The sequence below is a fragment of the Plectrocnemia conspersa genome, unplaced genomic scaffold, assembly GCF_051122295.1.
Source record: "Plectrocnemia conspersa isolate PC_06_02 unplaced genomic scaffold, ASM5112229v1 ptg000008l, whole genome shotgun sequence".
Classification (NCBI taxonomy): domain Eukaryota; kingdom Metazoa; phylum Arthropoda; class Insecta; order Trichoptera; family Polycentropodidae; genus Plectrocnemia; species Plectrocnemia conspersa.
In genome coordinates this window covers 12,198,272-12,212,421 of record NW_028277172.1, presented here as the reverse complement: position 1 = coordinate 12,212,421, position 14,150 = coordinate 12,198,272, and the positions used below count along the sequence as shown (strand labels likewise).

Below are 14,150 nucleotides of genomic sequence, written 5' to 3'. Positions count from 1 at the left end.
TAATACTAAATATAAGCAATTTACATTTAAGTCCTAATATTAAATACAAATAATAATCGCAACAAAGCATCTTTCGAAATCATTCCTCCCAATAAATCTATTCATGCATAGCATGATTTTTTATTGCGGGATTTTTACGTAAATAATTTGCATTTTATTTTATATTTAGCATTCGACCGCTTTCTCTTCAGCCTGCATATTAAATTTTATTGCTCCTGGAAGTCCCGACTTATACTCATTTTTTATTTAGTTTTCTTTCTCGTGCGAAGCCTTCGTAAACGACGTGGTAATTAGCGAGGCGTTAAACACAATTAGAACGCTTCTCCCCATTGCAAATCGCGATTGCGGATGAAATATGCCATTTTAACTATCGCTAACATACAGGTGCTTATCATACACAGACATACACCTTATCTATCATGCATTTACAGTAATAAATATAGGTTTAACGGATTTATATCATTTTAATCATCTATATCGGTATTTTAATAAATATAACAGAATTATAAATTAAATTGTAGTGTTGACTTATTTTAATAAGTCAATTGGATCAACAAAGTGCAAATATATTTTGATGTAAAACAAATAACTTTGTGCTTAAAATATTGTTGTTCAGTCCGGAAAAAGCGACCATCCATCATTGCTTCACTCAGCAAAAAATCAGGAGCTGATTTACATTGTGGAAATTGTCAATTTTTAGGATTGCCCTGCATATAATATAATTAATTTAGTTTGTTTTATACTCTTCTGAAAAATAAAAAAAATTAAAATTAATTCATAATATTTTAAAATAAAATAAAATTATATAAAATTTAGTTTTTATTTTGTTAGCTTTCTTACTTAATTGCGTTGTTAATAACACGTTCCATATGCCACAGCACACCAAGATAACATAAATAATCCGCTAAGAATATAGCAGACGCAATCTTTCACACAAAGGCTTAGCTAATGCTGTGCAATTTGCGGATGTGACTGACCAATTTGTCATACGACAGTAAACAGAATTGTAGTATTCACTCTGGTGGACTCCATTGATCGAGCGAGAATATTAGCCCCGATTCATGATAAATCTGTCCACACAAAAGATTGTACGGATGTCATGTGTATTATTAATGTTTGGTGGCTACTCTTGAAACAAAATGTTTAATATGCATAATGTACCTAATGGTCGAACGGTTGCTTAATAAATACCTATATCAGTACGAATATATTTTATACATACATAGTGCTGGTCTAGAATCTGTATACATAAACAGGATGCAATTCCATAAATTATACTAACTAGTTATTTCCGCACAAGTCCCTACTCAAAATTTCAATTGCTTGATAATAAATTTAAAAAAATTTTCTCACCAAAGAAAGTTAAACCCTGAAAAACAGTGTAAATATTTTTGATGAACATCAAAACTATTTAAATGATGTGGAGAGTCAATTACGTCTTAATTAATCAATTTCAGAAAACAGCAAAAAAATCGTAAAACTTAATATCAACAATAGATGTCTAAATAAAACATAATTTTTAGATGTCATTTGCTCTTGGAACATTCTGTGAATTTTTATGATTATCTATAGATAATATGTATATTATAAAAAATAATCTTAGTTAGATTTTTTAAATTATAGTAAATAAGTGTTAAAAAGTTCTAGGCATTATAATAAAGAGTTATAATAAATATGTTTTTGGCAATTGGCTATTGCTTTATTTTTAGTATCATTCAAAATTAAATATTTCTTAAATAAATTAAACATACATAATCTCAATTGCAATTTTACATACACTTTTACAATAATAATCATGATTATAAATATAAAATCGTTTTTTGCTCTATTTTGCAATACTTATAAACGCACAACTGAATTATAAATAATATTCTTAGTTTCCTTATATAACTGAGTCTATATGTGGGGATTTTAACTATCTGAACAATCTGATCTGTTATAATGTAGAAGTTATTCAAACGACTATTTCGACAAAACGAAGACAAGTATCAAAAGTAAGGTTAGAAACAGTATTTTCACAATAATTTCGAAATTAAACAAATACGTTATTAACTCTAAATATTGCACGAATCAGCTAATAGCACGTCCGTCCCGAGAGGTTAATAACTCAAGTACCGCCACAAAACTACTCTTTGTTTGGAAAAGATACGCGCTAGACAATATTCCATTATACGTAAAATACTACTGTTCTGGCGATTGGCCTGAAACGTTTCTATTTTAAAACGTAAACTTATTTTGTATTTGGGTTCAAGGCTCGCAAACATCATTTTATGCGATTCACTAGAGCAGCAGAGACGAACCAGGAGACTGAATTGACACTAGAGCATCAGCGGATCGTCCATAAAGCATCACAAGAACGAATCACAGCTGCTCCATATAAATCACAGTCGACAATAATACAACTTGACACGCCATCAAAAACTTTCCATTTCAACTCCATCTATATTTTCTTATATTAAATATGTCGTAATTTACAAATGTTCATCTTAGCTATTCCGGCGTCTATTTGGCTGCAAAATCACAAAATATCCGAAATATATGCATTTGTTGCTATGCAAAATATAGTAGCTTGATGTTACGCAAAATATAGTAACATGGTTTAATTTCAGCAATAAAGTTTTACAATTAACCAAAATACAATTGTATAGTAAATTAAAATGATTTTAACTTGCACAAAAAACCGGTTTACATTTCAATTAGACGAGTCAACAGAATAATCAAATACTACGCAGTTACAAGTTATGACAAAGAATATATAAATATATTATACATTGTATAAAATGTCAAAGATCAAACTAATTTTAATTTTAAGATATTAACTGTTTATAATAATAAAAGGTCAGTAGTTTTGTTAATATATGTCAGTTACTTTTTCCTATACATTCAGTTAAGCTGATACTGCAGTTATTAGCTCATAGAGTAATATTCAATATAATTATTTTTCAGTATAATATATGCACAATTTTATTTTTATTCGAAGAACTATTAGTAGATTTGTACAAAAATAAATTATATGTAGAGTTTTACGGAGCTATTTCATTATATATTTAGCAACTTTGTTTACGAATACTAACATTAAGTCAAAATATAACTCATGATTTAATTTAAAACATTTATTATAGAAAACAGACCCTTTATTAATTGACCATTTAATAAAACTACCGACTACTAAATTAAAATACTTAGCAAAATCAACAATTTTATCAGAGCTTACAATTTTGCTAAAAATATTTTGTGTGATTCTTAGCATTTTGTATTAACTTTTTCATGAAAAAATATTTTCTCCTCTTCACAGCTGTAAGAAAATAATTACAATTCCGTTTTGAAAAAAATTGTAACATCCTTCAATAGAGCAATGACTTCCGTGCCATCCTATGTTAATTAAAACGAAAAAAATATGCTTCGCCACTGTGGGTTTCGCTCAAAGGGTATTATGATAAAGGCGAAAATTTAATTATGAAATTAGAACTTCACGAAGGTTCGTAATACCGCATTATAGTTTTAATCCCCAACCCTATCATATGGCACATGGACAGGTCAAAATTAATTTAGTCCTAGTCGTACGATATTCGATCCACATAAAAAACAATAATCTCCTCGACTTTGATATGCCCTCCTCGACATTTATTGAGCAAATTTATTTTCGATATCGAATACCCATGTTATTTTAAACGCAAGAGTTTATGTTTGACTTTCGGCTGTTATTCTCTGACAACCCTCGAAGTTTGAACACGCAACACAAACTGCTCCATCAGTCGTACGTCAGGTCATTCTTGACAAAGTTGAAAGTCTGTCAATTTTCGCCGATTTCGAGTGGCACTTTCGTGCCTAGTGCCGTTTCTCTAGAATTTCTAGAATCGCGTGGCAAGTGGGAGTTAACGCCACCTCTGCCTCTATCTGGGTACTCTCGCTGAAAGAAATGCAAGAACGGTGAAAACCCCCTGGAAGCTAGAGGGTGGATGCTAGTCGAATTTATTCTCTCCTCGAGAAAGTTTAAACAACTTTATAGCCTTTTATAACCTTGTTCCGGCGGAAAATAATGGGGCAGTATGATTTATAATTAAACGTTTGCATATCAACGCGGACTTGGAAAGTAGCAAATTTGCTTTAAAATAAAGGAGACAATGAAGGCTTTTGTTAACAGAAATATTTTTGATATACGAGTAGGTCCAAAAGTATCCGGCAAGTATATATATGTCAAAAATTCTTAAAAATTAAAATAAATATTTTCAACTCACTATTATTTAGCTTTAGCAACACAAATTTTCAGAAAAATGTTACCTGCTACGAATAATCAACGTTGTAAGTCCGATTGTTTTTAGTGTTTATAATAACCCTTTTTCTGTTAATAGCAATCTTAGAAGCAAAAGCAATGATAAAACATAAGACTTGTCTTACGTATTTTTCTTTTAATTAAATACTTACTCTTATTCCTTAAAACTTTATTATTTATATAGTGAAAATTACTATTTAATTAGTATAACTTTTATTATTTGCTATAATCCTCATTAACATAATAGTTAATTTGAGAATCCCTATAAAAATCTGCAGCCTTTACCTTTTATTAATATTATTTTTATTTAAAAATTGTTGCTTTTAAAACATTGTTTCACTGCTTAGATATCCTTATTCTACCTATTACATTTAATAATCACAGGGATGTTTTGCCTTCTTTCACAAAATTACGATTTACCAATTAAGATGCAGGGATCGAAATAAATAGTAATCGCTAAATGCTGAATCTAGGGATTTTGAAGGATGTTACAAATATTGCATTTCATAATAATGCCACATATTATCAGGCAATATTATTATATAAAAAACACAATTTCAATTACCAGATGCGGAAGCTTTATAATCAATACTAAATATCAATGATTAAAAATTTAATACCTACGTATTTTTCTACTTTATTTTCATATGTATTTATAATTGTATTGTCTTCTAAGTATTGAAAGACAATATTATTATCAGGCATTAAAATTAAAAATTGTAAAGATTATAAAAAAATAATGCTAATTTTCTAGTATCTTTATAAAGTTCATAATTACTTGAAAAACATGTTTTTTTACTCAAATAACAATTTAGTAAATATTATTGTTTATCTTCTTACAACTTAGGGTGTAGGATTTAATAATTCATAAGAATTTTAATAACGATAAATAAGATAGTTATATATTATTATATATTATCGCCTATTTGAGATATTTTGGATGTTTTTTTATATATTAATTTATTATGTAATTTATTTTACACGTGCTTAGTATAAGCCAAAAGCATAGTAAAGCCTAACTATTTTAAATACATTTAGTAAATAATTTTACATACAATAAAAAGGGATTGCACTAAAATTTAATGCTATATTTTTAACGTTAGCATAGCAAAGGGCTTAAAAATGTTTATGCACACTTTGGTTAGCTATTATTATATTCTTTGTTCTGTGGTTATCATACAGTTCGACTCCACCACTCGATAAAGGCAGCTACATTTATGGTACATACACATATAATGTGTAGTTTTTAATATATGCTTATAAAAATAAACTTACCTGCTTTTCCATAGTCTATTTTGGCTACAAATTCATACCTCTTCGACCTCAAATCCTTAAAACATTTAAGTAAGTCACTTCTGCATATACGTAATCCGTATTAATCAACGTAAACTGTAGTATAATTCATTATATTTGTAAAATATAAAAATAATATTACCCAAATTTGTAGAAGATATTTTTCGACTCTCTTTTTACACTAATTAACTAATTTTATATTTAACAAAATATATTATTATAATAACACTTAGCCGACGGCTCAGATAGTACCTACCAGTCGCGTTGATAATGGTATTCCACGGAACATGTAATATCAACCTTTTTTGAACACAGTTCTTGATTTGACACTAATTATTTTATAGCTCAACAAAGCCATACATTATATAATAAATTTATTTGCCACGCATTAGCTGTTCTAACCCAGCTGATGACAGCATTATCTTGTAAATATTTTATTAAATAAAAAAATATATTTATTTAACACACTTTTTTTAGCATTATTTAAATTATTTCGTTTTATTAAAAAGTACAATATTTTTTTTTCAAGCAAAGTTCTATAAAAACGACTAATGCTAGTATTATAACCTTTTAAAAATCTGAGACTAAAGCTTTTTATATACATAATATAAAAATATATACTTTTTAAAATGTATTGCCACTTATATAACAAAATAAAATTAGTGTATAAAGTCATATTAATTCACAAATGACTTTACAAGCTATATACACTAAATGCTTTTTATAAAGCTTAAATTATATCACGGAAAGTAATAATTTTATTATCAATGTATAAAGAGCAGGTATATTTTATAAAACAAATTTTAACCAAAATATGGTCCTTTGATAAATCAATCATTGTTATTTTTAGAATCTGTAACCCCGTCAAAGGACTTTTCAGCCTCACTCTTGATTATTTTAATTAACATATTTTATTTAAATTAAATAAATCTAAATGTAAAAAAACACAGTCATAATCTGTAAATAAAAAGGCAATGAAATATGGACGAGGCTCTTTCTGAAATAATAAGTTTTGAATTAAGATCTCTAGATTTCCAAGTTGTATCTTGTTTATTCGCACCGTATCCATTTGGTTTTATTTTATTACTATTTCAATGGAATCAAGTTATGTTAATTATGCATTTTGCAGCTGATAACCCTAGGTCTATTTGTGGATTAACTTGAACAATGTATCTTAATTATTATTGTTTCTAAATAACAACAAATGGAGACGTATGATTTCAAAGATAATGTCGCCCTTTCAAAATTTGTTGAATCATTACTAATTTATATTGCTGATTATTGCGGGTCATGATAAATTGAACTACAAATTTTAGTAGTACAAAAATAAATGAAAAATCTATGATCGCAGTATAAAAATCAACCAACCTCTGATCTCTTATCTAAAAAAATATTAAACATGTTTTGCATTGAAAATAACAGCTTAGGTTTTTATTTATTGCGTATGAAGGTGTTCATTCCTATTTCAAAATATAGTTTCAGATAGATTACATTATGCTACTATTTATTTAGCTTTCAAATATCGATTATACAACACTTGTTTCGCTACAAAAACGATTGTATTCAGAGCCGGCATAAATTTTCAACGACCTTCATGCTCCTCGTTTTCTGATGCGCTCATGTTAAAATATATATTTGTGTGTATGTGTGTACATATGTAGATATTGCACGAGAAACTCTCACGAAGAATAATTTGCGAATTAATTTAATAAAATTTAATTCCCCGTCCAAAGTTCTGGAGGATTAGGGAGCGGATTAAGGAAATACAATTTCCATTTATCGCAGCTTACTTTCCAATTACGTATTAAATGTCGAATGCTTCCGATTTCCGGTTCGCTGGTCTGAGATTTGCTCGCAACTTTGATGGCGACATAATTTACACATCGTGCGATGTTTGTATATTTATCTAAATACATAAATACTACACAGTGATTCGACAGATGTGTAAATATTTTTTTGTCGAGGTATGTACATTAAACGAATACAAATGTACCATTACTGGCGTTAATCAATAACTTATGTTCGGATTTTCAAGATCATTTAAATTTCAGTGACCAAGTTTTCCAACCCCAATTTGGAACTTCATTAAAAATATATGTATGCACTGAATAAATATCTAATATTTAGGTATTAAATAATATGTGTTTTATTTATATTTGGCATGTATTTTTCAGATACAAAGTTCATGGAGCGTTACGATGCTAACAGTTTATATATATAGAACGGATTCATCTCTTCCTCGTTGGCTAAATATAACTTATGCGTTCACCGTCCTGATTTTCGTAAACTGTGAAAATCGTAGTACGATTCTTTAAATGAAAATCTTCATACCTACAAACGTTATAAAAGCATCACACGACAAATCTCTCAAAAAGTAAATTTAGCTAAAAATATCATTCTTCGTGATTGCCAAATTTGCACACATGAATATGCTTTAAGAAATAACAAGGATAACGAGTCGCTATTTTCAGAATAAATGCATTTGATCTACAAAATAAATACCTTTTATATTTACAGCGGAGAACTTCTTGAATGTCATTTCTTAGTTTTCAACCTATGCTTTATGTTCTTGCATTTGTGTCGTGATCAGTTATATTAAAATTTAATATTATCGCAAAACTTATGCTTGATTTATGGTCATTTTCAGAGTTAGAAATTTCTTCAGATTGCAACGAAAACTCAGGAGTTGTTAGAACAAGTTCTCCAGCACTCGGGGGCCAGCCGGTCACCAGGCCCGAGGCCCTTTTCTCAGCGAGAGATCTAGCGCTTCTAGACAATACGAGGCACAGGCCTGATCTTCCCAATCCCTTCGTAAGTATTATTTTGATAGATGTCGACATATTAATATAAATTATAATTTTATCATTTTGTAAATAGAGTTAGAAATGTGTGCATATTTAATATTTCACATAAGGTAGCTCAAAGACACCGAAACTAAATTTAATCACGTTATATCTGAGTAGCACTTATTATAAACAGCACAGCAACCATTTCAAATAAGTAGTATATCCTACGAAGCTTTGATAATATATTATAGTAAATATTAAATCATTTACTTCAAACTCATGACAATGTTATTTTTTGCAGTTGGATTGTATTATTATTAAATTGCATTTATTGGAATAATCAATAATAAAATACTTTTGCTTAAACAATATACTCAAGTATCTTTGTATTTGGTATTTCTATCATAATTTGTGATCGAGTTAGATAATAGAAGTATGATTGGTTATATATGCATCATTATTTTATTTATTATATGCAGATGACTTGAATTTTTTTAAGAAAGTGCAGTCGATTTCGGATTCCCTTGACCTGCAGGAGGATCTCAATTATTTATGGAAGCGGGCTTGCTATAACCAATTGCTTTTTAGTGTAAAGAAATGTCACACAATTTAATTTTCAAGGTCGTTGACGCGCATTAGGTTAACCTGTCAGGTCACGATGGTCATAGTTTTAATAAATAAATATAGTATAAATAGAGTTCATAAAAATATTGAATATCAAATAAAATTTATTAAATTTGAGTTAATAAAAACTGAGCTTAGAAAGTGGGTGCCATACGACCTAACGTAAACTATATGCAATTCTCTTCTGGTCTGTTATGTATGCTGTTATGGTGCTATGTATAGCGATGTAAATGGATACAGCATTACAATATCATATATAAGGCCGTAGATAGATATGAATTTATTAATGTACAATAATATTCACCATTAACTATACTGTACAACAATATTTTTACCGCAAAATCTCAGTAAGTCACAAATCAGATTAAAAATTACTCATATTTACGAGACTTTGAATACGCATCCCCAAATGCTATTTCTTCAGTTCTATTGCTGTATGATACAGTAATACACTTTTTGAGAAATGTCTTAATCATTTTGTCGAAATTTAATAAGGATACTGGAGCGTGATTTTTTATACTTGTACATCTTTCAGAGAATTTTGCACCCAGATATAGACACGGGCAGCATTTTTATCAATCATCTTTGTTGGCAGTTGCTGCTTTCAATGGTACGCTCATTGAGAGGCGCTGCCATCTTACAACTAAGAGGACCGAAGTCGTAGATCAGTTTCAAACAAAATAATCGTTCGCTTTAAATCTAATACTTTTCATGCGCCTTAAATTATCTATAATATACGTTAGTATTCCATCCGATTGCTAAGCAAAATTTTCTCTGCAGGTAAAGACGTCAAACATCTTAAATGTCGGCCATAAACCGTCAGTATATGTGCCGTTAAAAATAAACTACCGGCAAACACGTTTGATAGCAGTTTGCTGAGCAAAGCGGAAACAAATGTCAGCAAAAACTACACACGCGCGGCATAAGTATATATGGGAAAGCGGCGCCATGATAACGTCGAAACTTAAATCGTACGTCATCTCGCGCTCGGACGCCATTTTGTCGCCGAAAATCGCATAACCTCAAAAACGGCGTACACACTTTTACACGTACGAAAGAGATAAAGTTGTTTGTTCATCCGAAAATACTATATAACTTATGCGATTCGGGCGCATAAAACTTTCCGAATGTTTTTATTACGCAAGCAAAGCGAATCAGATAAGAAAAAAAATCAAACGAAAACCGCCATAAGTCAATGTGGACGTAACGATTAAAAATGAGACCATAAAACGTATTTGCAAATCAAATAACTGAAAAGGTAAACTCTTGATTATATTTCGATATGGCTCTACTTTTTAGCGAACATTACTCGATAATCAAACTTTGAAAATTTTACATCTTCAAAATAGTAAGTCAACATGATATTGTCACTAAGATCAGCATTTCAAAATCGATATTCGGATACTTAGGTGGATCAACTGATTTTGAATTTAACATTTGGAGTTTTATAGATTTTCTCTATTTCGTAAAACTAAAGAAACAATATATGGGTAAATATGGCTATATCGCATATTTTTATTTGGCAATTTATTAAATATGACAACTCTGCGTGATAATGCGTTATCAAAACAAAATATTTTAAATTTATATAATACTTTTTAATTGCTTTTATCTATGCAGCGATATGCGTAATTTTTGGTAAAATAATTCATACGTCATTGTTTACTAAAAACTTATCGCGCCATGGCCTTGATATTGCTCGTTAAAAAATGCAATCGCATGACCGCCATTTGCATTTCGCGTTTGACATTTGAATGCGCTAGTGACGTGCCAAAAGTAACAGAACCGCGTATGTGCGCTAAAATCAAAAGGGGAGATCAAAACTTTTTTATTTAATTCCAATCGATCGAAATCGATCAAACAACTTAAACAAAGAACTAATTGGATTACTTTCGCCGTATTGCCCTTCCTGCCTCTCTCTTTCCACCAAATTGTGTTGTAAGTCACGGACCCGTGTTATCGAGCCCGTTCGTGAGGAATTAATCATGCCGGTCGATTAACATCACATTAGAGGGGACCAGATCTTTCAATTTATACGGTGACAATTATTGGCGGGCAAACTATTAGCTGGTTTATACATTCCGGGCGTATTCACCATTCGCCACATCCCCGAAGGCTCGGCAAGAAACTTTAACGGCGGTGGTGGTTTGCACAACGGGCACGTACGTGATATTCGGGACAATGAATAGGACTATTATCTGAAGATCTCGATAAGGGACCGAGCACACACTTAAACACACACTGTACACTCGCTCCGGCGGCTACAAATGCAGAATTAATTACCAACGGTCACATTGCGAATAATTAAATAAGTTGGGGGGGGGGGGGGGTGTCGCGTCGGGTTATTCCATAATCTGTTCGAGGTAGATAATCAGGTTAATAAATGTGGCAATTTGAATTATATACAAGTCAATGCATACTCATTGACCTAGATTATAAATTTAATAATTGATTAATGTGGCAAAGAGAGAGAAAAAACTTTTGGTAAAATCGATTTCAGTATATAGATGCGAGATGTTGACACTGAATACGCTCATGTGTGAAACATATTAGGATCAATTCACTATGCTGATATTTTGTCAATGTACATATATGTAAGTTATACTGAGAGCCTAATAAATATATATAAATAAAACGCCTCGGGTGAGCCGGACTTCAATGAATGGCTTAAACCATGCAAAGCGGCTAACTTTTAATAAACATGAGAACAAGAGCTCAGGTATAAATAAACCTTTTAAATCTCAGCATCAGCAACTTGTACTGCGTAGCTTAGCATAATAGCGTGGAGGACAACCATAAACCCACTTTAAGCTGTAATCTTATTATATTTTAAATATATTATATTTTAAATATTAAACGGAAAATATAAAAAATAAACATATATAAATAAAATAAAGTTTTATAAAAAACACATTAATAATTAAATAGGCATAGTAATAATGAGAATTTGCAACATTTCAATTTGTATTAAGATTTATAAATCAAAAATGCAATATGAATCGATTGCGATTAAAAATATGTCTGTCTTATCATGTATTACTTTATCATTATTATGTATTTATAGCAAAGGTTTCAAATAAAGATATACATATTTATAAAATTTAATTTTTCTCGGTCAAAATTCTTTGTAATATATAAGCAAACTGAAAATATTCAATTTTTTTAAACATAAAGGGGTAATTTATTTTTCTAAAATATAATATTATCTTGAACTACGGAATACATTGCGTAAGTGACCCTTATTTCTGCTTTATAAATTGGGCTCTTTCAAGTGTATTTTCCATGACACTGGTGGTAATGCTTGTATCTCAACTCGAATATTCTCTTTTAGCTGCTCAGTGGTTCTAGATTTGTTAACTTAACCCCCTTCTTCTTAAGATATCCAAATAGAAAATAATCGGGAACTGTAATATCCGGCAAACGAGAAGGCTAGATATACATTGAAGTTCGCCGAGAATTTGCGCCAAAAATAGTTGGTCATTTATTTATATAAATCACCCCAATGAATCACGATGGTCAAAAATAATACATAGCATATCAAAATTAAAATAATGAAAAAAATCATTAAATAATAAAATTACATGTTACAATCCGGACCAGCTTCTCGTAAGAATATTCTGATGAATTACATAATCTGGCACTTTTCAACACTAAATGGCAGACCATTGACCGAAGCCCATCTCCAGAACTTGATGCAGTAATCAAACGCATTTAGACAATTTCAAAGCATCGACATACAAAAATAAACTGGATTATTTAACAGAAATAATAAATAATGATAAGGGCAGAAGGCCCAGATTGATCCTTCAAGAGACTCTTAAAGTGGTGAAATACTCTTTCATATGTTAAGAACTGTCTACAATCTTAAAAATAACTCGCACAAAGAATCGAGCTAAATCATTTGAACAACAGGGCTGTTTTTTTTTTACTTTTTGCTCAAATGGACTGAAGACATATCTATGAATTATTTAGCAGTAGCTGGCAACTGATCTGGTTTATAGTTATTGCTGCATAATTTATCATATTTTTAAGAATTTAATGTTTCCAAGGATAGCGAAATGAAGATATTTTTAGAATCAGATGAAATATTTCCATTAAGTTGGACCATATCACGATAACGCTCAACAATTCCATTTTGGTTTTCAGGTAATAACTATATTATTTAATTATCGGTAACAAAACCGTAGTTAATTCATTTAAGTTTATTACACACAACTTATTGATAAGAAACTCTTTATTTTTTTATCAATAAATGTTATTTATGCAATAATATTAAATTCGTGTGGAATAATATTGTTGATATTTTTTTATATATTATATTTATAGAATATCTCTATAAATATTTAAAATCTCGTTTGGTTATTTTTTATATATAATTTTTAAAAACACTTAAATTCGCAACAATTTTTTATAACTTATGTCATTAAAAATTCGTTTATCCACTTTTCAGATGTCACCCCAGAGCACATTGTCAGGGGGCACTGTCGGCCTGTCAGGGGCTGCGACCCTCGGGAGACCTCCTCGTCGGAGAGACCACATCATCACCAACACAATCCCGGGACCGGAGAGTTGTGTTTAAACCGTCTCAAATAAACATAAGACCAATATTAAAAAAATGTAGAAAAAAAACAATAGATAAGTTATGACTATAATATTACAAAAAAAAACAATAAATACTAAATGTGTGCGCTTAATGTGTGAGACAGTATTTGCGCAAGTATTCGGCCTATTAAATATGTATGATTTATTTATTGTATAAAGATATATTTTATTTGTTTAGTATGAACTAACCGAATGATCCTCATGCTATGATTATGGCTTTAGATTAAAGACGATAATTTTCAATGACGTAAAACTTGTTTTTTTGAACTTAACTAACCTATCCTAAATATTTGTTTTATCTAATATGTGTGGTTAGATTTTAACCTCAAGATGTATTTTTTTACTGTACAAACAGATACATAAAAAAGTTCAGCATTTAAAAATTGCGCACGTTTGATATTCGAGATATTCCATAACTAAACTGAATTTTACGCAATTTAAAATGATCCTCTTTATCTAAAACATCAAAAGTGAGCCAAAAATCACAAGTTTTATGCCTCTTTTAATCAATATTACAAAAAATAAATTTATTTTGGAATCCTAACATACATATATAATTCCAAGACCATCAT

General features: G+C 30.0%; 1 protein-coding gene across 1 annotated transcript in view; it reads left to right on the top strand.

The window, feature by feature from the left end:
• The window catches only part of LOC148233025 (neural cell adhesion molecule 1-like), a 602,564-nt gene extending 588,914 nt beyond the window's left edge, over positions 1-13,650 (top strand). Inside the window, exons 16-17 of the mRNA XM_088190284.1 lie at positions 8,214-8,377; positions 13,427-13,650. Coding sequence (XP_088046410.1) covers positions 8,214-8,377; positions 13,427-13,555 — 293 coding nt within the window. The 3' untranslated portion in view covers positions 13,556-13,650. The remainder of the gene's footprint in view (positions 1-8,213; positions 8,378-13,426) is intronic.
• The last annotated feature ends 500 nt before the right edge of the window (positions 13,651-14,150 follow it).